A 22,645-nucleotide genomic window follows, 5' to 3' on the forward strand; every position below is an offset into this window, starting at 1 on the left:
CTTTAACTCAAGTTTTGCTCCAGCAACACCCACAACCCTTAACAGGATTAGGTGGTGGATGATGACATCTATAATCCTGTCGATTTATCACAGCAGTTCTTTAGTTCACAGCCTCGTCAAAGTTCTACGCAGGATCCAGTTGGCAGCACCACTGTCACACAGCTATTACTGTCCTCTCAGTTTCGGAATCTTCTGTATAGTATCATATTCAGTGTTTGTTGAAGGAGAGGATGTAGCTCGGTTTTACAGAAATGCTGTTTCATCCTTTAACAATAAGTCATTATTTAGACAACACAGGGAAATTACAAGTGTCCCTCAGTGATTTAAAGCCTAAGATACTGTATACAGATCACAAAATCAACATATAAGATAGCATTCAGTCAACAACAACCACGGGAGGTAAAAGGTAGGTACAAAAGACAGAGCGTGAAGAATCACTAGTTTTGATAGGTATACATACAAGTATAGAGAACATCTGCTCTTACTGTATATCACATCATAGTAATATAGTGTTCAAGCAACTAGCTTAGTGTAACCAGGTTGTCAGAATAATCCCTGGCAGTTCATCACTGCTCTATATACTCTTCCTACAAGGATCCCTGGCAGTTCATCACTGCTCTATACACTCTTCCTACAAGGAGACATTCAGCTAAAAAGGACCTCTATACCTTGTCTCTTCAAATTCAGTCTACATCTCATTTTTGAACTTGTGCCTTTGACAAAAAATGTGCATTTCAAAAACCTTCTTAAAAATTTCTAGTTATGTAACAAATAAACAAATAAATATGACCCCTAAATATAGTGAAAACTATAGTCACTAATTGGCTTGGACCGTCTCATACCCAAAGCTGGCATTAGTCTGACCAAACATCCAGACAATCAACGTCTGGTTGTTAAAGACCAGTCAATGGACTGCTTAATTAAATGAATTAATGAATTAAAGTCACTTGACAGTTCTGTTTCATGTGACACAATCTTTTAGAAAAAGGAAGTTTTTTCCTTCAGTATACAGATTACTCCGTAATCCTTGTAATTTTTCAAAATACTAAATGTGCCAGTTAATCTTAAAACGTTTATATTTTAAAAGTCTAATCAACTGATAAAACTTGCCTGATGTGTTTGTTCTTTTTTTTAAATTAAACCATTCTGGTGGGTTTTAGAGGGCATTAATCAAACAATCTCTTCTTTTTTCACTCAGATTCCCTTCAGGCTTGGCTGTGAAAAAAGGTGGAATATTCCATATATCCATGTTTTCTACAATATTAGCAAGCTAGCAATTTGGAGAAGCTCTAGTTAGCAAAGGCAGTGGTTTAATTTGATCCTGCCACCATTTTCTATTTGATTTATTCAGTTTATTTGGAGAAGCTCTAGTTAGCAAAGGCCCTGCCTAGTTTAATTTGATCCTGCCACCATTTTCTATTTGATTTATTCAGTTTACGGTAGAAAGGATTCACAGGCAAACACACTTATCAGCAAACAAGGTATCTTGAGACAGGTACAAAGACTAGTGTGTTAAGCTGTCAGCTTTTACTTGTTGTAACAGATACAGATGAGCAAAAGGCCCAAATCTTTGTGTTCATGTCTATAACCTTGTTGACAACAGCACAGAGGTGCAACAGCAACAAACACCATGCACAAGCAACACAAGATAAACAGAGCTGCAAAAGGAGCCGTTCAAAATTCTACAAAAGGGTATCCGAGAATGCAAACCCTTTTTACTAGACTAGATGAGATTATGACTAGAAAATGAAATAGTATTTGTAGTCATTTTGCAGCAATGGATGAATAGGGTTGATGAAGACTCAATCACAATAAAACAATTAATCCATGTAGTTAAACTGTATCCAAAAAACTGCTTTATTGCCTGTGACCACAGTTTATTACTTTCACTTCTTTTAAGTTATTTTAGGGATGAAGTGAGCATCTGCTTAAATATGCAAAAATAATGACGTGAGGTATTGAAAAATCATACTTGCAATGAAGAATCATAACCCACCCATCAATAACCCACCAACTCAAACATTAAGAGAATCATCAGAACCTCAAAACCAAAATTAAAGATGTACAAAAACCTGGTGCCATATTTGATGACATGCAGCTTTAAAACATCACAAATACTCTCACAATGAGCTTGCAGTTTATAGATGATTGATGCCTGTTAAGATACCTGCAAGCAACATATAAACTGCATTGACCTGGTCCATCATGTTTCCGGTCCATTGGCCAAAATGCAAACCGTACCAAATAGAATAGTCCATTTCAGCCACTTATTGCACCTACTTAGCTTTAATGAATCATTTTCAATGGAAAAATGCTTTCAACATAAATTCCCTTTTGTTAGGATTATTATTAGGTTTCCTACAGATATATGATGTACTCTGTAGAGTGAAACATGTTCTAGGTTTCCTACAGATATATGATGTACTGTGTAGAGTGAAACATGTTCATATTATATATATATATATTTATTATTATCATAAGTTGCAATTAAGTAAGGTTTTCACATCGTGGCCATGTTTGAACTTGGGTGGAATATCTGCATATCTTTTCAGTAAGTAAAAAGGTACATAAAGTTGTGCCATGAAAACTAGGCCACACTTGCTTTTCCCAAAATTGTATCTCTCGTTACACCTTGTGTAAAACCTAGGCTGTCAGATATGTAGCAACACGGTGTGGGGGAAATGTGATTAAAGATTTTAAGATGAGATATAGGGGCCATGAACACCAGGTGGAGAGAAAGAATGAAAATCCCAGTTCTTTATGTAATCTGTCTGTGTAGAAAGTGGGAAAGAATAAAGAGGGAGAGGAGAGGATTGTGGAGTCTGCAAGCTGGGAATGACAAGACATAACTCATCTGTGGATATTTTTTATGAGCTGCTTTTTATGAAGTCCCACGAGGAGCTGTCACTAAAATACTACAGACACACCATACTAATATTTTGTGCAGACAAAGGGAAAAAAGAGATATGTGCATTGCATACAAAAAGGTGAAAAAAATGTAAGCTACACTGTTTTATACATGTGGATGTGCAGCGGTTCCATTGGCCACTTGAGTCAGGTGGAAGTCAGGTGGAAAGATTTCTACTTGTACAGATGTATGTCATATATATACACATTTTTTAATCTGATAAATCACAGTGTACATCTGGATTAATCCCAATTTAATCATGATTCATCATGAATGTAATAAATCCTGATTAATCAAGATAAATCAAACTTCCTTCTCTTTCTTGTTTATGTTTTAATTTCATAGATCATTTTTGGTTCCATTGTTAGATCTTGTATGCTAAATTAGCTCATTCTGTTTTCCATTTATTATTAGTTTTTTTTTAGCACTTTCTCCCCACATTCTAATCGGGCCAGCATTATGTGAACAGCAGCAGATAATTGTAGCCCACCACATCAGCCCTGACTGTGTAATTGGGTAACGTTTTCCTTCTGCCAAACAATGTGAAAAGAGAAAGGAACACCAGGTTGCTGCAGCCTTTCTAAAACAGAATACTGAAGTTCACATAAGACGTCTGTCTTCCCTCCGACAAAAAGAAGAAATCGGAGCACTACATCAACATGGAGAAGAGACTATCATGTCTGTATTAAACAGTTTGAACAAATAAATAAATACAAATATATATACTGTATATATGTATATATATATGTGTCAGGACTGGTGTACATTAGCCATTCATAGTGTAAACTACTAAACTAAAATACAATGCAAAACAATACTGGGCTGCTGTAAAGGCTGGCTATTGGAAAGTCTTTTGTAAATATACATCACTGAGATGAATAAAGATGAGCTAAATGGAATTAAAAAAAAAGCTGAACGGAGCTTTTATTTTTTGTTGTTTGTGAGCTTGAAAAAAATATTTCAGATGAAAAAAAAGATGTAGGAGTAAATACATAACACTGTTGTTTTTCCTTTCCTGTTTGGATATTTATGTCACAGTCAGTCAGGGTACCACTGAATCTCATTTTTATACAACCTACTGTAGGTATCACTGTCCAGAGTGTACCCACTTGTCTTATAACTACTGGTTCTTGCTCCAGCTTTCCTGCAACACTGACAAGGATCAAAGGGTAAAAAATGAATGACTGAATTCTGGGAACCTCCATAAGTGTTTTCAAGCAATTTACAATTCAGATAATTTACTTTTTTAGAATAATATTATAAATGTTAGATCAATTCTTTAATTCAATGTTGTTTCTGCAAATATAGATCACTGTAATAATACATGAATCTGCTATTAATCAAGTGTGAAAGACACCAAATCTGAGTGAAAAGATTTTTCATGAATCTGCTATTAATCAAGTGTGAATGAAACCAAATCTATGACTTCCTCCCTGTATTTTAATTCATCTTCTCCCGTTTTCAGTTCCAGCACTGTAGTGCCATCTGTGAATTTGTCATTTCTGTCACCACACATGCGTCTCACCCACAACAGCTACTGCTAAAGGCTAACAAGTAAAACAACAAATCAACCCCTTCCAATTTTTTAAGGTGGACATAATAATCAAAACCATGGTCACTATGATTATCCCAGTTAATGATGATTTTAAAAGGAAATACAACAGGGGTCCTTGAGAGACTCTACAGGAGCGCTGTGCAAAAGTTAACATTGTACAACAGAGGAAGTCAATCTTTCAATGTGTTACTCCATTAGAGTCAATAATGAGGTTGAGTCACTGGCATTGAAAATTAAACCACACAGCACCGTGAACTCGTCTCATGTGGAGGATAAGATTTTCAAACTACAGTTTGTCATTCAGCTGAAGTTCAGGGATCAAGGACAGTTTTAAAACTTTGGAAGTACCCAAACATTAGGAAATGTACAACCTCCTTGACTGATGCAAGTCAGTATCTTCCCACCTGAAACTTAAATACAGTTCTACTATTGCTGATCATCATTTGAAGGCACTCTTGAGGCTGTCTATGAGCTACTGTCGGACTACGCAACCTTCCATTCAGTGCTAGTCATCAGTGTTAGGTAATGGCCAAAGATGTATTGAATTGCAGCATGTCATTAGGCTTATGCAGTGATGCAAGTTACAGTGGACTAAAAAGAAGCACACAAGTGCAAAAACTAAACCCTTGGCACTTGTTCAGATCTTTCAGTAAAAGCATAAAAATTAAAGGAAGAAAGTGGAACATGAACTCCTCGTCACTGTGACACAGCTCACCACTCCACACAACCAAATGTGACCTCTGTTTTTAACCCATCACCACAGTGAACAGTGGCAGCTTTAAGAACCAGGGAGCAGTGAGTGGGGGCGGAGCCATGACAGAGCACCTCAGTGGGAACTTGGCAGCTGGTGGACTCGAATCTGAAACCTTCCGGACTCAATTCTGCTTCCTTAACCACCAAGCTACCACTGCACTTTAAATACTTAAATGAAATGCTGTATTTAATGAGCCTGTGTTGGAGTGTTTCGTAGCTAAAATCCGTGCACCGTGTACAAACCCTAACAGTGTACTGAACATCACACTATGTGGCAGATCGTGACTCATTCCTTGGCCCTAAGTGTTATGTACAACACAATGGCCAGAATAACTTCATAGTGTGAAACTGCTTTGGGCTGTTCTCTAAATATTTAATAGACAAAGCAGCTCACCTACTGGCAGTTTTCCCAGATCAGGAGCTATGAGAATTCCAACATTTCAGTCCCCTAAGCGACCGTAGTCCGAAAGCTGCAGGTTTGCTCTGGAAAGCACTAAGTGGAATAGATGAGGCGATGTAAACGGCCTGCTTGTGAAACACTACTTTGGGAGTGAGAGGCCATCGCGCCAACTCATCTTTAAAATGTGGTTTAGCATTACCCATTAGAAACTAAAACATACAGGGCAGATGTGTCATCATTACACCAGGAAAAAATCCATACTGCGTGCAGTACACACACAGTAAGTGCAGGGTACAGCGTGTTATATACTGTATATACAATTTCACAGTGGACAATCGGGGATATGATTATTTAATAACAATTACTCCAATTTAAAAAAGGAACCCGTTCTAAGGCTAATCACAAGCAACAAAAAAGAGCAACTGAATTTATATTGTGTGATTTAATAATTATAGTTTGTTGTTTTTCTTGTCATTTGTTATGTAAAATGTGAATGTGTAATCTGAAATAACTCTGCTTTGATTGTAGTGTAGTTTGTCAAATATTCTAAGACTGGAAGTTAGAATAGTATAAACAAATTTAGGAAACACTGACACTGTAGGTGATTGTAACATGAACAGGAGTTTGGCCAGATTTTTAATAATATTATTATAAAAACTGCTAAAGCACAAAACATCTGCAAAATGTAACCATTAACACAGTTGACTTGGGTAAACAAAAGAAGGACCGGCTCATTGTTTGATGCTGACGCTGCAGCAGCAGCCCTGTTTCGCCTCATTTAAATTGGATCATCTGGTTCAATTAAAATCCATCAGCCCATCAGGACACGCCATCTAAAGTACCACACCACACGACATGTTCATGTCAGAGTGCCAAGAGTTTCACACCTAATGTTAGCTTTTTTTTAAAAAAAAGAAAAAGAAAAAACACAAATTCTTCCTACAATGTTAGAACTAACCCATGTCTGGCGTGGTCTTAGGCAACCACCCTACAGCAGTGCTTTAAATGAGAGCGTCATCTTTTGACACTACAAAGATATTTTCCTCTGGCGGAATGTTGTTGCAGTTTTGAAAACAACCCCCTTACCTGTGAGGCATTCACTTGGCATCCAACAATATATTAAAAAAAGAAAAGCATGTGAGAAAAAGGGGAGTCATTTTCTTAAATAGTTAAATAAGCAGTGTTCTGATCTTAATATCATGTCTTGTTTGAGAGCCAATTTTTGCACCTTTTAAATATTTCCCCACAGCTGCATCCCATATCTCTTGTTTTGCTCTCCTTTTGTCTTGCTTTCTCCCGGGAATTATTTCCCCACCTCATGACAAAAAGAAAAGAAAGAAAACATCCAGTTCAATTTTAAAATAAAATGTTGTAAAAATGAAATATGTTGTGAGGAAGAGGAAAAGCAGACAAAAAGACCCGACATTAGAGTCTGTTCAAACCAGACTACAGCTTCACATGTGCCCCTGCTGTGAGTACTGTATGTTCTTAACAATACACATAACATCACACCCACGATCTGCGACTACCATTAGAACTGCACATAGACACATGTTGAACTTCATTGTTTGCAATCCAAGTATTAATCCTGTTAATCAGGCCTGGGTATCACCAGGTCCCTTGCGATATGAAACTTTCACAATATTTTGCTCACACGATAACTATAACATCACGAAACATCAATTCTGAGATAATTCATTTTTTGCAATAAATTTCATCCAGAATACATCAGGATACCTGTGTCACTAAAGACATCCAAAATGAATCGACCGCACAGAATCCATTTAACATGAATTACAAAATATTGTCAATCAATTTCATGAATGACATGCCATTCATCTGCATATATATATATATATATACAGTATTATTTTTTTGAACATTCCTACTGTTAGTCCATAGCTTGGACCAGAATTTGTTTTAGGAAACTGTTGTTAAAACAGCAAGCAAAGGAAACAATTTCACAACAAGAGGACACTGTCTTACCCTGTGATTGGTGGAAGTGTATCGGTGGAGAAGAGAGCTAGCGGTGGTTTGTCTCTCTCAATGAGCCATATGGTGTATTGGCCGCTCTGCTTTGGGTGAAGGAATAGAGCTAGGTCCAGGCCACATGGAATCTGGCCTCCCCAAAGCCAAGGACTTAGAACCCAGGGTCCACCAAAGGCTGAACTGTTCACCCAGAGGAACTGACCTGAAAAACAAAAAACAGAAAGACAGAAAAGTTAAAAAGAATTCACTAGCCCTGGGAGTGTTTGTCTTGATCTTGTATATACACGCGCGGACAGGAGGAGAAAATAAGAAAGTCATTAAGGCTGTTTGTATGGTGTGTACAAAGGTCAGATGAGTGATGGGCTAGAGAATAAGTGGTTTTGTCAGGCAATCTCTGAGACTAGCAATTCACAGATATGCATGAAATTGAAAGTGTTTTTGGAAAATGCAGTCTATGACATTTTACTAACACACACACACACACACACACAAACGTTCCTTTTGAAAACCTTGTGCACATCAAATAAATATTTCAACTGTTGATATGTGTTTTTGTCTGTTGTGGTTGGAGGGATGATGAGTGGATGGATTCTCTGTTTAAGAAAATATTGTAACCTTTCACCTACAACAGAGAGTAATGGAGGAATATTGCAATTAGTGTGTGTGTGTGTGTGTTTCTGAGTGTAAGATTGTACACCTCCAGCATCATAAAGGACATGAATGTTTATAAAGTGAAACTGTTGGGAGACAGGAAACAGAGGGAGAGGAGATTGTTGCATGCTTAAATAAATAACATGTGATTTATTAACACATTTCCAGATTAAGAGTTTTCCATAATCGGAAAATAAATTTCACAGAACAGAATCAAACCATACCAAATAACGTTCAGAGATAGTATACCAAATATTTGGGTTGTTTTTATCCAACATGTATCCTAATTATATGAATCTCAACAACAGATGGGTATGTAGTGTCAGGCTAGCTCAAAGTCTTCCCTGGGCCCAGGACGACATCATCTCAGACGCTCCCCATCCCACACTCGCCCCCGCAACTGGATCTCTGCCTCTCCATAATTTAATGAGGGCACAGTTCTAGGCCCCCCTCTATCATGGGCCCGGGAAAGCAGACCCGTTTGTCCCCGTCTATCTGCTAGTGGTGCAGATGGTTCACAAACGGTGTCCATTAACAGAAATGAATGAGAAGCTGGTGGGGAAAGAAAAAAAACCCCAAAAAAAACCATCATGTGGCCAGAGAGTAGAGGGTTTATATCTGCAGAGAAATTAATCAGCCTCCATTGGCCAGTCAAAGGAGAGGTTGGCGTACCCTCCCCTTTGACTGTGTCACTCTATTTTGTTGCCATTAGTGCGCTGCAGGAAATCTGCTGCACACAGGCTGCCAAGTTTTTGGCCTTTGGAAAGAGCTCTTCAGTAACAAGGCTGGGCCAAAAGGTGTTAATACTTGACTCAGTGACATCAGCGATCACCCTTCTTCCTTCAGCCACTTCTCAAATGAAGACATTTAAGCTTCAAAGCATTAACACTTCTATCCTTTAACCAAGCTCGATGCTATTTCTGAGCTGTCTGCTATAGCCTGACTGCATTTATGGCCTCCTTCAGAAGCTTTTGTAAATGGTTTCATAAGCACTTCAGGCTTTGGGATTAGCTGTCTGAAATGCTCTGATTTGGGCTGTCAGGAGAGCTAATGGTTACAACACTCATTTTCATTTTTAAGATGGAGATGCTATGTGACTAAAAAGACCATTAGAGTTCACTCATGTTGCAACGGGTGTACGTACATAAGAAAGGTCAGTCAGTCTGTGATAATAATAAAAAAAGTGCTGCCACCTCTGTTTTCTCTGTTTTTGTCAGGTTCAGATTCTTCTCTGCCATTTTTCACTGACACTGATGTCTAAACAGCTTCCTGCAGCAACATCTCAACTCTCTCCTTTTCTCCTCCCCCTAACTGCTCTTTCTCCTCTTTTTCATTGCTCATCTTCTTTGTAACTTTCAGGATGAATTATTGGCCTTCTTTCTGCTCTGTTATTCTCTCAGAGAATTTAGCTGACCTCTCTCCTGGATCTGCTGCATCAAGGAGCTGCAGTAGCGGCTGTTTCAACTTCATAGTTTATTATTATTTGCTGTAGTCTAAACAGTTTTTTTCTACAGACTTAAAGGTGCTACCCTGTTTCTGCCCTCTGTTCTCTATCCCAAGGGAGGTCTCATATATGTTTAGTATTTCTAGGGTTCAACCTCTGCTTTTTAGCCAACATGTTTCGTAAAGAGTCCAGTTTCTTTTTTTTTTATTGTTGTCTTCTTGAAGTCTCAGAAATTCCCTCTGAACGTCTCTAACCTCCACCCTTAATTTGACCCTCTGTTTTTGACTTCTTTTGACACTTGTCTATCCTCTCCTCTGTCAACCACCAGAAGCTGCCACAAGGACCTGATTCTTTCTTCATCCTCCTCCTCTTGCTTTTATTTTTTCAGCTCCTTCAGAAATAGAATCTACATTTTGGAACTGATTCACTCACTTCTCCACCACCTCATGATTAGCGTTCTTTTTACTCACATTTTTTCTCTGTTTCATTTTAGTTCATTTCATTTTTTTCAAATTAGAACACAATAACTGATTTAGAGTAAAATGCTAATACAATTATCTATTAATCTTTATATTAATCGCTATCGGCAAAATACCATAAATAATTGGGGTTACTTTTTTTTCCCATAGCACAACCCTAGATTCACATCTAGGAGTACAAAGAAACTCAGATAAACAGTAAACTCATATTAGTCAAGTTCACCAGAAATGTAGTAATATCCTTTATTACCCTGAGTTGTTTACAATAATTCATTCAAGTACTCAAATTCAATTGTCGATAGGAACAATATTTCTTCAAATGTAATTAAAGGGATGAAAATAAACAATGAAATGTTCAGACATGTTTATATAAAGGTATTACAAAACACCAGAGTCTGTTGATTAAATGACAAGGTAATGTTTTTCTTACAATTAAATCACAGCTATTTCAGCCACTTTTCCATTCTAAGAAAAATCAACAAAGAAATTAATCTCACCATCTTCACAATAAACTAACGAAGTGAGATACCTTGGCTGAAAAGCTTACCTGCAGCTACGTTTACTTACATGCTTAACTGTCTGCCTACCTACGCACCTACATATCTATTCATCCATCCATCATTGACCAAAACCCAACATGTATATTTGCTAATCATGATAATTGTTGTTTATTGTTTTATGATACACCATTTATACAAACCAAGAATAATGAATCATTACTATACAGTACACTACTGTACTCTACCAAGTCTGGGTTTACAGTGTGTAGCTTATTGAGTGATAGTACAGTTGCTTCAAGGTACAGCTACGACTTATGTCAGTTCTCTTAAATATAGAAAAGACATCACAATAGGAAGCCATTTATACAAACCTAGGGCCAACATCACTGACTACATATCAAAATACATTTTCTGTATACGTTTGAATTCTGTCAGCCATTTTTTCTCCTAATGGGCTTTCACATAAAAGTAAATGTAGATCTTTTGTTCAATAAAGCTACAAAGTAAAGGCGAATGTGCTTAGATGTTCAAAAACTGTACACGGTGTTTGCATCACTAACAAAAAGCAGGTGAAAAAAACTTTCATTTTCAACATGTTGTTATGTCAACCAAATACCAGCTGTCATTCAAACTGAGCCCTCAGTGAAACTCATTTACCTAAGAGGACATGTCAGTGATATCAGTCTTTTTTTGTGTCACTAAAGAAAAAACAGACATAGATGAATGTGGTTGATTAAAAAAAAAATCAATGTGCTACTTTTGCTGCTGTGTTACCTTTAACACCCTTTATGCAGAAGTCAACAACAAGCTGACATTATCCTACCATTTTTTAAATCACTGCTGTCACTAACACAAAGAGACCACCAGTTAAGTTAAGGAAATTTCCATTTCTATTCCACCTCATTCCGGAAACCATGAGAAAAATAGGAACTCCTAAAATAGTTTTATAAAAGGAACTGTTCTTTATCCTTGGTGCACAAATGATGTTAATGTGAATAAACGAAAAACTAGTGAATAAACTGAAAACAAAAAATAAAAAACTTAAAACATAAAAAATATCTCACCAGCCATATGAGATCCATAAATTGTCGACACAGACAATGGGCATTTTTATATATAACAGACATAACTTGTGTTTGTGCTAATAATTTTATTATACCTCTGGGAGAACATATTCACATGCTCCATTCTTATATCCTGTACATTCTATTCTTCCAGAACTAAATTATTTAAAGAATATAGCCAGTACAGCCCTAGATCAGATTTAGTACAGCTTCCATTTAGTTAAAGGAAAAAAACTGGGTCCACATAAAATGTAGAGTATTTTTTCAACAAATGTGTTCCAGATTTAAACAACTAGCACCTCCACACAAGTTAGGGCAAGACTAGAATTTTTTTATCAATGCGATACCAATTACTCTTTTTGATAACAATACCAACATTGATATGTCAGTTGTCACTTGTGCAGCGGTATCAATATATCGACACAACTAAATATATACAACTATAAGATCACTCCCTACATTACTCCACACTTACACACAATGGTAGATCACGGAATCAATGTGTGTTGGGAATAAAATCTGTGGCAAAGACATGGTTTTTCATAAAAATATAACCTGTAACTGACATCTCCTGACAGATGTATTCTGCAGCCACAGGTAAGAGCTACCAGAACAAAAAAGAACAATCTGTTCAACTCATTGTGGCTACACAATGTTTTTTAACCATTCATATTTTAATACCTGTTTGAATACATTTAACTTAAAATATAAATATGCTATTTTCACAATTAAATTTAAATTTCCAAAAATTTAAATTAGGGATGGCTCGATCCGATATCCAGAATTGGTATCGGTCCAATATTGGTCAAAATTTCAGGATCAAACATTAAAAAAAAAAAAAAAAACTGCAACCTGTGGCATACTGGAGGAGACCAGAAGGTATCAGACTGATACTGGTTTTAGTAAATACTTCAAGCTATGGTAAGTGGTCAAGGCACTTTGTATCAAGCCAATCCTAAAGAGTGGGGGGTGTTCTGGTGATGTGGCTGATTATGTGGCCTTCCTAATGTAAAGAACAGTGATATTATAACTGCAGAAAGAGAGAGAGTGAGAGAGAGAGGGTAAATGCAGGCAGAAAGAACATGCTAGTAAAGAGAAACAGAGAAAGCAAAGGCTTTGGGCCGCATCACTGATTTTGCTGTAGACAGGCTCTGTGGTATCAATGTCATTTCATCTCTATATGTAATAGCTATGGTTATTGTGAATTGATGAAAAGGGGAAATGCCAGATCTCTGATCAAACAGTTCCCACTGTGGTGTTTGTCAAATGTCAGATCATCTCTGTAAAGGTCTAGCAGTGTTCCATGTCAGTGTGATTTTTTCCCACATTTTCTTCATCAGGGCAAAAGCACATCATCACATTGTTTACACTGTTAGTTTTGTTAAGTAGTAAACATAAGAAGTGATGAGCACATCATGATTATTAGTGTAAATGTTAAGTTCAAGTAGCTTCGTCTCTAATCTCTTGCACCAATGACCATTGGCTAAAACAGAACTCAACATCAATGTCTAAACAGTTATTTCCTGTTAAGTTATGTCACACCCTAGGTAGGGAACCCACAGGGGGTCTTCGACTTACGTCGGTAAGTCGAAGACCCCCTGTGATATTCATATAGCGAGTTCAGTGGGTCTGCTTTTAACAATCAACATTTGCAGTCACTTGCTTACTTGCTCTCAGAGACAAACGCACTTTCAGTTCAATTATTTTAGCCATGGTTTCTGTAAAAGATGACAACACTGAGCAAAAAAACAGCAAGAACTGGGACAAGATCTTCTAAAAAATAAAAACTAATTTTATCACAGAGCTTTGTAATCATACCCTGCTAAATTACAACATAAATGGTGTTGACACGATATGACATGAAAAATGAAGGCAATTGAAGTGTCGCCAACAATGATTTTGTCGGCGTGTATTGATTGCACCCTTGGTCAGGGCACTCCACTGTTTCACCAAAGTAGGATTGTCAGCTGGAGCCTGCACTGACACACAAAAACAACTTGCTCCATTTTATTTAAAGAGCAAAAGGGCTCAAGAAACATACTTGATGCCTTTTATGTGCTGCAGAGAAGAGGATTTCTCTGTTGCTCCTTCCTAAAACTGCCCAGATAAATATCCAAGTGCTATTTTGCACCATAGTACTAAATGGAGAAGTTGTTGAAAACATACCATGGATTGTTGAGTTTCCTGATTCTCAGTTGTTGTTGAAAACATACCATGGATTGTTGTGTTTCCTGATTCTCAAATTCAGTCCCACTTGAACATGCTTTCCTGTGCACAATGATGTACTGCCCATTTGTCACTGCTACTCATGACAAAAACATTTTGTTAGAATTATGAAAATGTCTTCAGTCTTCAAGTTATACAACAACATTCCTTTCTACTTCTAAAAATTAAATGAAAACTGTACAAGAACTTGTGGGGTCTGAATGAGAATGATGACATGGTTTGTGTGAGCTAAACAAAAGGAATGCAAAAAAACAAAAATATGGCATGGATGAAGTCTAATTCGTCATGTAAACAGGAGAAAATCCTGTCAGAAGACTTTGACTGGATCCAGTGCTTGGAGGGGCAGGATATGGAAACAGAGATAGAAACAAAGTAAATGTTTGTTCCGTAGAATAAGCAGAAGACAGTACGAAGACAGGAGCAGGTCCTGACCCAAACATGTCCCCACTGTCCACTCTTTCTTACTGAACTTTTGAAAGAAGCTCTGAAGGGGTTTCCAAACCACCACCAGGATGCACACCTCCAATGTATATGCATATAATAAATAAAAAGAAAAGATCAAAAAAGGCAGCATACTAGTAACAAACTGCAGCATAGAATGATTAGCATATATTCAACTTCCTCTCTCTCAAAACATGCAAATGTTGATTGATCACCAGCCCTAAGACATACATATATTTGCACACATATATGTGTGTGCACATACAATATGTGTATATATAGTATATGTGTGTGTATATATATTTGAATATATATGCATGTGTTTATGTACATATACATACACTACGTTTTTTCAATATGGCAGTGGAAAAGAAAATTGGTTAGGGTGGAAAAAAATGAAGGAAATCTTTTATTTATTTATTTTTTCAAAAATCCAAATTAGCTATCTGGCTGGTAACACATCAAACATGATAACTCCCTTGAAACGGCATCATCCAACTGTGAGTAAAACTGGTACCAGAATAAAAACAAGTGCAAAAGCAGTGAAAACTCCTCCAATTTATTAGAAGCTGACATCAGAGAGACAGCATCAGAATAGAAGTATACGAGCGAAGAGGCAGGCTACTTTTTTATCTATAAATGTAGATTCGATTAGATATGTATGTACGTACATATATACATAACTACTTACATACATACATATATGTCTGTGTGTGTGGGTGTGTATTCACACATACACATAAATATCTTACCAACCCTTCGCTGAAGTTATTGCCGCAAGAGCAGTCTCTTAGAACAGAGTGAATTGTGACCCATTTGGAGGCGGCACAAGTTTCACACGCAGCCATCATCATTTTCTTCTCAGTGACCTTTCTGTCTGTCAGGCATCAACTTGGCATTATTCTTTATTTCTCCTTCCGTGTACGTGTAAAGATGCTCGACAGGGCAGAGGATAAATTATGAGATTACTTGATGCACTATGGCAAAATTAACCAATATTGTATTAGTTCAGATCTGCCGGTCTCACTCACTGCTTTCTGAACAACTTGGAGCTGACAAATTTAGAATCTGATTAAAACTGGCACCCCTTCAAAGCTCTAGTAGTGATGTGCTTAGGCCATGTTGCCCAGTGCTTTCATAGGGCATTAGTTCTGCTTTGATCTACGTCAAGCATGTTTAGTATGTACAAAAAGTTCACAACCTCATGGTTGTACTTGGAAACACACCATGTACTGTACTGCACATTTAAAAGACTTTATTGATCTCACACTGAGGAAGTCATTAAAATGTTCAGTGAAAACATTCAGCCCTTGATGAATATGACATTCATTTACCTAACTCACTGGGAGCGTAGGAGTGCACACTCCAGCTCCCAAGAGACAAAACTGGGCAGTGGGATTTTTTGGTTATAAGGTCTTCCCTGACAGGGAGCTTTATAATCCTCTGTACAATAACAGTGAGTGAAGCCCGACCCTGGAGGCTGAAATCCATCCGTGTTGCTGTGTGTTTTAATATGCTCCAAAGAGAGTCACTCCTTCTCCCTTTCCTCTGTCTCCCACTGCATGTTTCCTGCTGTCCATCAGTTGCTGAGAAACTGATTGCCATGGTAACCAATCTTACTTCCACTCACATCCTCACAGTTGAGTTGCAGCCAACCACTACAATTCAACAGAGTCACAAAGCCAAGGTTGCATTGGGGTTAAGAGGTCAGATGGATGCACATAAGCCGGGGACAAGCCTTCCACTGTCAGTACACTGAACCTGTGTCACAGGGGCTCTCATTGTGATTTTAATTTTAGCACTGGGGGGGAAAAAGGGCAGCAGCAAGGAGATGTAACTGAACAACGGAGAGAACAATAAAAATGCTGGTTACAATGACAAAGGATAAAGCATTATTAACCACAGAGCTTTGGGGGCATTTTCATAATTGGTGGCTCACTTTGGGGGCATTTTCATAATTGGTGGCTAATAATAACTAATAATCATGATGTTTTCCTCCATTTGCCGTCCATACTGAGCAATCCATTATTTAAATCATTTCCAGCAAATGGAGAATTTCATATATGAAACTTATTATAACCATGTGAAGTAAAACATTTAATTGGTGATGGCATATCCTGGGTCAAATACCAGCTAATATAAATACACAGCTAAAGTGTAAAAAAGATACAGTAAGGTCACTCACAGAGTTGTTGAAATGTAACTCAATTTCAATTTGTTGTTTTATATTTTTACTGTAAAAAAGGAGACTGGTTGTGTCCTGCCTTAGGCAGATTACATTGACTCTTTCTTTGGATTGTGCCCAATAAGTTGATCAGGATCTACCAGTAGATCCAAAGGGAGTCCTGGTAGATCATGAGCTATAAAAATAAGAAAATAAAATTCAAATATTATTCTATAGTGTAGGGTACAGTACAGTAGTACAGACCATATAGTATAGGAATTATTGTTCCATAGAGCTACCACAACATATACAGTGATGTACATGTATGTTATATTTATAGGACCTTTTTGGAGATAGTATAATATATATGAGTAAATATATATTTTTATTTAACAATTTTAATGTAGCTAGATCACTTTAGCACGATTTTATACTGTATATGTTACTCTCAGTCTCTGGTGTAGTGTTTTTACTGTTCCAGCCTTGGCCTGATAAAGGAGCCAAGTTCACCTCAGACTCAAACTGGCAAAGGAATTGTAATGAGTAGGGCATAGATCGCTTGGGACATTTTGCCAATCAAGCAAGTGTTTAGTCCAAAGGTTTTTCTGCCAATGCGTGACTTACCACATTAGTAGATGAGGCCAGGCATCTCCAATGATAAACAAAATGCAAACAGCAACAATAATACTGTTTTCCCATCATGGATGTCATACTACATACTGGAGTGACAATGAAGTCGAAGTCAAAAGCACATTTATAAAAGCAGTTTTTTACATTATGACTGATTTATTGGGGCAGATGAGAAAGCATAACATCTTTCCTGAAACTCCAGTTTCCACCTATCAACTAATGATATTCTGGTTGAATATTTGGTAATCACACTCTCATTTAACCATTGATGATGGAATCAAATTAAGCAGGAAGATTTGGTTTCATTAAAATGTTACTGCAATTAATATATAATTACATGTAAAATAAATAAATAAACAGATCTAATAAAATGCTAACTGCTTTTTAAGTTCACTGTAATCTAGTTAATTTCCAAGGCTCCCCCTCAGATTGATTTGTTTTTGGCTGCAGCTCAAAAAGACACTTTCTCAGCTGTAGCGAGGCGATATCTTCAGACTGAACGGTCATCACCTAGAAATCTGATTCACTGCTCTTTTTATTACAGGCTGTTTCATGGCCATGATGTATCTGTGGCAGGCTGGTATTACACAGATTTAAATGACTCACTGATTACTTGGTCATTCAAACTTATGCCCTAAAATATAAATGTTCCTTTCACACCACCTTGGTGACAAAGTACATTTGAAAATGAAAGAAAATACAAAAACAAAAGAGTTTGAATTTCAAATAATTAGCTGGCGGATGAAAAGAAAATTCAATGAGAATTTATTTGTAATTTGTCTGTAATAAAAAACCTTAAGAAAGAGATTGTCTGCATGATCATGTGCTCTTGATGTGTACATATAGACCTATTATAAATAAAGGCTGGGATACCATGAACGCTGAATATGTGTTTGTCAAATTGTGGATCTTGTGGTCAAAAAAGGTCAGGTCAATTCAGACCGAACATGAGTGGAGAGAATTCAGTAACAACAGCAACACCTGAGCCCTGACATGTGAGAGCTGGGGCCGCACAGTTGTCTATTTGAACAACACCTGAGTGACTTTTTGAACTATCACTGTGTTAGTGTGGAAGCCTACGATGTGACGATGTAAGGTAATGTAAGTAAGTCTTAACTCACGTACTGTACATCAGTACCTCTGACGAAACCATGATATTCTGTAGGTTGAGGACATCATAAGCCGAGGTAAATAGCAGTTTTTCCAGCCCTAAAGTAAGATAAAGTGCACAGTGTTTTGTGCTGTCCTTTTTATCATACAATTTACAAAGTTGTAATTCCCTCAAGAGACAATTTCCAACATAGTCACTTGTGATTGCAGGTTGTAGTGGCCAAGTCTACTTCAGGTCTCCCACTATCAGTGTACAGCAATGAAGTGTATAGTGCATTTGCACTATACACTTCATTAATGACATCCAGTCAACTTGTGCATGGATGTTGACGTGGATCTAAATAAATAAGTAATAAATTGTGTTAACTAAGAACAAGAAACTGTCCTTCTCTCACTGATGTGCTTGACCACCTGCTCTGGAAAATCACTGCTACAGCCACTAAAGCAATGGTTTTCAACCCTTTTGTGTTTGTAACTCCATTTTAAAATCACAAATTTCTAGCGACTCCAGACACTAAGAGGTTCCTGGACCGGTCCATTGCCTCGTCTGATGTGTTCTGAACCTGCCAGAACCTGGTTCCGGTAGCAGGTTCTGGTGTCCACTGTGGTCGTGATTTAAATTCACTATATCTGCAGCCACTGACTTTGGCCCCCCCGGTGACTCCAATCTGAGCTGGGTTTCCTACAAGGATGGCTTTGATAAATGACCAGTCCCTGGCCAACAAAACTTTAATTATAAAGGGTGTTTTCTGTTCCATTTGATTTGATTTCCTCTTCTTGACGGAGACTTGGATGAGAATTGGTGAGTTCAGTGCTTTTACTGAATATTTCTTAATACTCTACGGACATCTGGTAGAGGAGGAGGAATATTGACAGATTTTAGGAAACATTTTGTCTGTGAACAGTTCTGGGTGCCAGTGTCTTTCACCAGCTTAAAACTGTTGACGTTCAGAGTGAGTGCTGTGTATGGTGATTAACTCAGTGACTTGTCATACTTTTTGGCTGAAATGATGCCTGAAAGTATGACAGATTTGTTGGCAAATTGATCATTCAAAAAATTAGCTCAGGACTTTTACGATAGCATATGTATGCATGTTATATTAAACATATGTCTGTATGTGTGTGTGTGTTTGCTTGTCTGTGTGTGTGTGGATTGCCCTAAACAATGCTTTTCTCACTGCAGCAACCATATTAACCATTAGGTTAATTCCATCCTTCTTACAGGCTTAAACTTTGAACTTGTGTGTTGCACATCCTTTCAACTTTCTTACCACAATCACTTTGACAATGCAGCGTAGAGTATTGTGAAGCACGTTTTTTTCCACACATTCTTCATCTAATTAGTGTCAGTGTTTAATTCCTCTTCTTCTCAGTACTCACTCCCTTCCCATCCACCATCAAAGCCCTTAGCACAATTAAATGTTCAAAGCGAGGCACGGAGGAAAGAGAAGGGAAGGGAAGAATAAAGGCATATGTGCCATCTTTGAAGTGCAAAGTGAGATGATGCAGGCAACACTCATGTGGGATATTTTTGTTTGCAGCACTTCTTCTGTGAGGGGGATGCATTTCACGTGTAAGACAGTTTGACCATGTACTAACTCAACACTTCTGTAGCTAATTTCTGGACTGACGGAGAGATGAATTAAGAACATTGTTTCTTGTTTGGTATGCCATTAGATCACATGCAAGATGACTACAGAGAGAACTACAGAGCAGCAGCATACACATAGAATAGGTCAATCAAAGAGCAGTTAAAGATACAAAGGGTGGAGGCAGTTGTGGACAGAGCACGAAAGAGAAGAAAAAGACTACAGGTGGGGTGGAATGGATGGAGATGAGTCCATCCATCCATCCATCCATCCATCCATCCATTTTCATTCGCTTATCCGTTACCGGGTCGCTGGGGCAGCAGTCTCCATGACCACCACCCAAATCACACTGCACCGTACCAACCCCCCTAAACCTTCCTGTGGGTGGTGAGTCCACTGGAAGGTACCAACCACCCTAACAGGGATTCGATCTTGCCCAGGAGGTGAACCCTGGGGTTCCACACTGATGACAGAGACACTGACTCTGGGCCACTGTTTTTCTTTCTTTATAATTAAATTCTGTTTTTGTTTAACATGTTTAATTTTTTCCAGACACTTGGAAATAGACATGATTACTGTTTTGCAATGTTTGTGATTATATACTGATTATTTGTTTTACCTTTTTCCACCTTTCACCAACAAATGAAGGGTCTACATGTTTTCTTAAATAATTCTTAAATGTAAAAACTGCAATAAGGAGAAAACTGAGCTTGAAATGTCATTAACTGACTAATAAAGAAGAGTAACACAGGGATGGGATATGGGATATTATAAGCAATCTTGCTTATAATATCCCATTTATAAAAACACAGCACCTTCAGTGAGGTTGCTTTAAAACCTTGGAGAATAGGAAACCAAGCCTACTGCTGAGAGAAGCTTTTTAGCTTAAGGTTTCCAATCCAGTTGCTTTTAGCTTTGCCATCTCGTCGCAAGGGTTATTAAAATCATCATGCATTTCTTCAATAATGTAAAATCAGAGCTCACTCTTGCAGCTACAAAGATTTTAAGCCCTTATTCTAATATGTCCTTTATTTTAAAAATTAGTATAAATACAATGCAGGGGAATGAAAGAAAATGTAGCACAATTCAATGTGTGGCATATAACCGACAAAGGCAAAGTTGTCTTCCAACATATTTGTAACATCGCACGTCCGAAAGATAACAAAAATTTATAGAAGATGGTTAATTAACCATGAAACGCTGTTGAATGGAAGACAGTAGTGAGACCTGCTATGACATTGATGATGATGACGATGCTGAGACTCACAGAGAGTGAGGAGGATGGACAGGATTAGAAATGAGCAGATCGGAGGGACAATGAAGGTGGAGCAAAGTTAGAGAGGAGAGGTGATGATGGTTTGGATGTGTTAAGGAGAGATACTGAACACATTGGACCAAGAATGTTGGAAAATGAAAAAATAAAAAAAGGATTAAGTTTAGAAAAGGCAAAGGTTAGTGTTAATGTAGAGGAGGTAAGAAATATATTGGCAGAAGAGAAATAATCTACAGAAACAAAAAGAAGAGTAAAAGAACAACCACTTTCGTTTTTTTTTTCTATTTTGCTGTATCAATTTTGCTGTATCTTTGGTCTAACTTTTTGATTTTTCTTCCCTTAAACCTTAAAAAAAGGATTTCATCCAACCAGACGGAGAAATCATCGTTACTCATCTTAAATTTCATTGCTCAGACAGATATGAAACATGTGACAAGACAACAACTGCAGTGGGTTGGGACAAAAAACTACAGTTGCCATAATAATAATTGGTGATTCCTGTTTCTGTGGCTCCATTTGCCCTGTCTAGGAAGATGTCAACAGCACCGCTCATCCAAGTAGCAGGAATTACACTGCCCTCGTTTCCTTCAAAGCCAGGCTGTTACCTCTGTGCTGCGAGAAATACTGGCTGGGGTGTCAGCTGTGACAGCAGGTGGATAATTTTAAAACACTCCACCATTCATGATGCTGGCCGCAAAAACTGGAAAAAAATGACAAACACTAAGGAAGAAAGAGAAAGAAAAATAAAGCCAAAGGGCAGAAGATGTCATTATTGTTTTACCTGTATAAAAATACTGAAATATTACTCACAACACATTGAATTAACCATAAAGACTGACACATAAAAGTACCCCGGAAAATTCAAAATATTTGAAACTGAGATGTTTATGAAACATTTAAAAAAGCAAAAATTTAAAAATACATAGTTTTGTTCATGGGATATTTTCTGTATATCATCCAATATTTTGGGCATTTTTGCCAATTTATTGCTGTCAACAATGTTCAATTTAGAAATAAAAACAAAAACAAAATTGCCATACATTTTTGGGAAACAGAACAGCAGAGGCAGTTTTTTTCTCTCAGAATCATGTGAAGCAAATATAACACAAGGGTTTAGTATTGTAGGCATAAGAATACATACAGCAAAGAGTACCTATAGCTGTATTTTACTATAGTTGTATACTTTGTTGAGCAGTAGATACTTTGTTTAGCATAGTACTGGAAGATGTGGTAAACATGGAACAGAGAAGTAAAGCTTCACACTCTAAGGAATATATGATATGATCCAGTTTTGTGCTTTGGGTCTAAAGCAGAGTTTACAACTGTATAGCATGGTATAGTAGGGTATCCATCTGCTTGGTCCAGGACAATCAGAGTTTACAACTGTATAGCATGGTATGGTAGGGTATCCATCTGCTTGGTCAAACACAAGCAGAAATCACACTGCTGTATTGACAACTTACTTCAAA

The 22,645-nt window shown here is 37.5% G+C and overlaps 1 protein-coding gene across 1 annotated transcript in view; it reads right to left on the reverse strand.

Annotated features, from left to right (window-relative positions):
- The window catches only part of alk (ALK receptor tyrosine kinase), a 124,576-nt gene that overhangs the window by 71,452 nt on the left and 30,479 nt on the right, over positions 1–22,645 (reverse strand). Inside the window, exon 4 of the mRNA XM_025055097.1 lies at positions 7,603–7,807. Coding sequence (XP_024910865.1) covers positions 7,603–7,807 — 205 coding nt within the window. The remainder of the gene's footprint in view (positions 1–7,602; positions 7,808–22,645) is intronic.

The sequence above is a fragment of the Cynoglossus semilaevis genome, chromosome 1 (genome assembly GCF_000523025.1).
Source record: "Cynoglossus semilaevis isolate Cse_v1.0 chromosome 1, Cse_v1.0, whole genome shotgun sequence".
Taxonomy (NCBI): Eukaryota; Metazoa; Chordata; class Actinopteri; order Pleuronectiformes; family Cynoglossidae; genus Cynoglossus; species Cynoglossus semilaevis.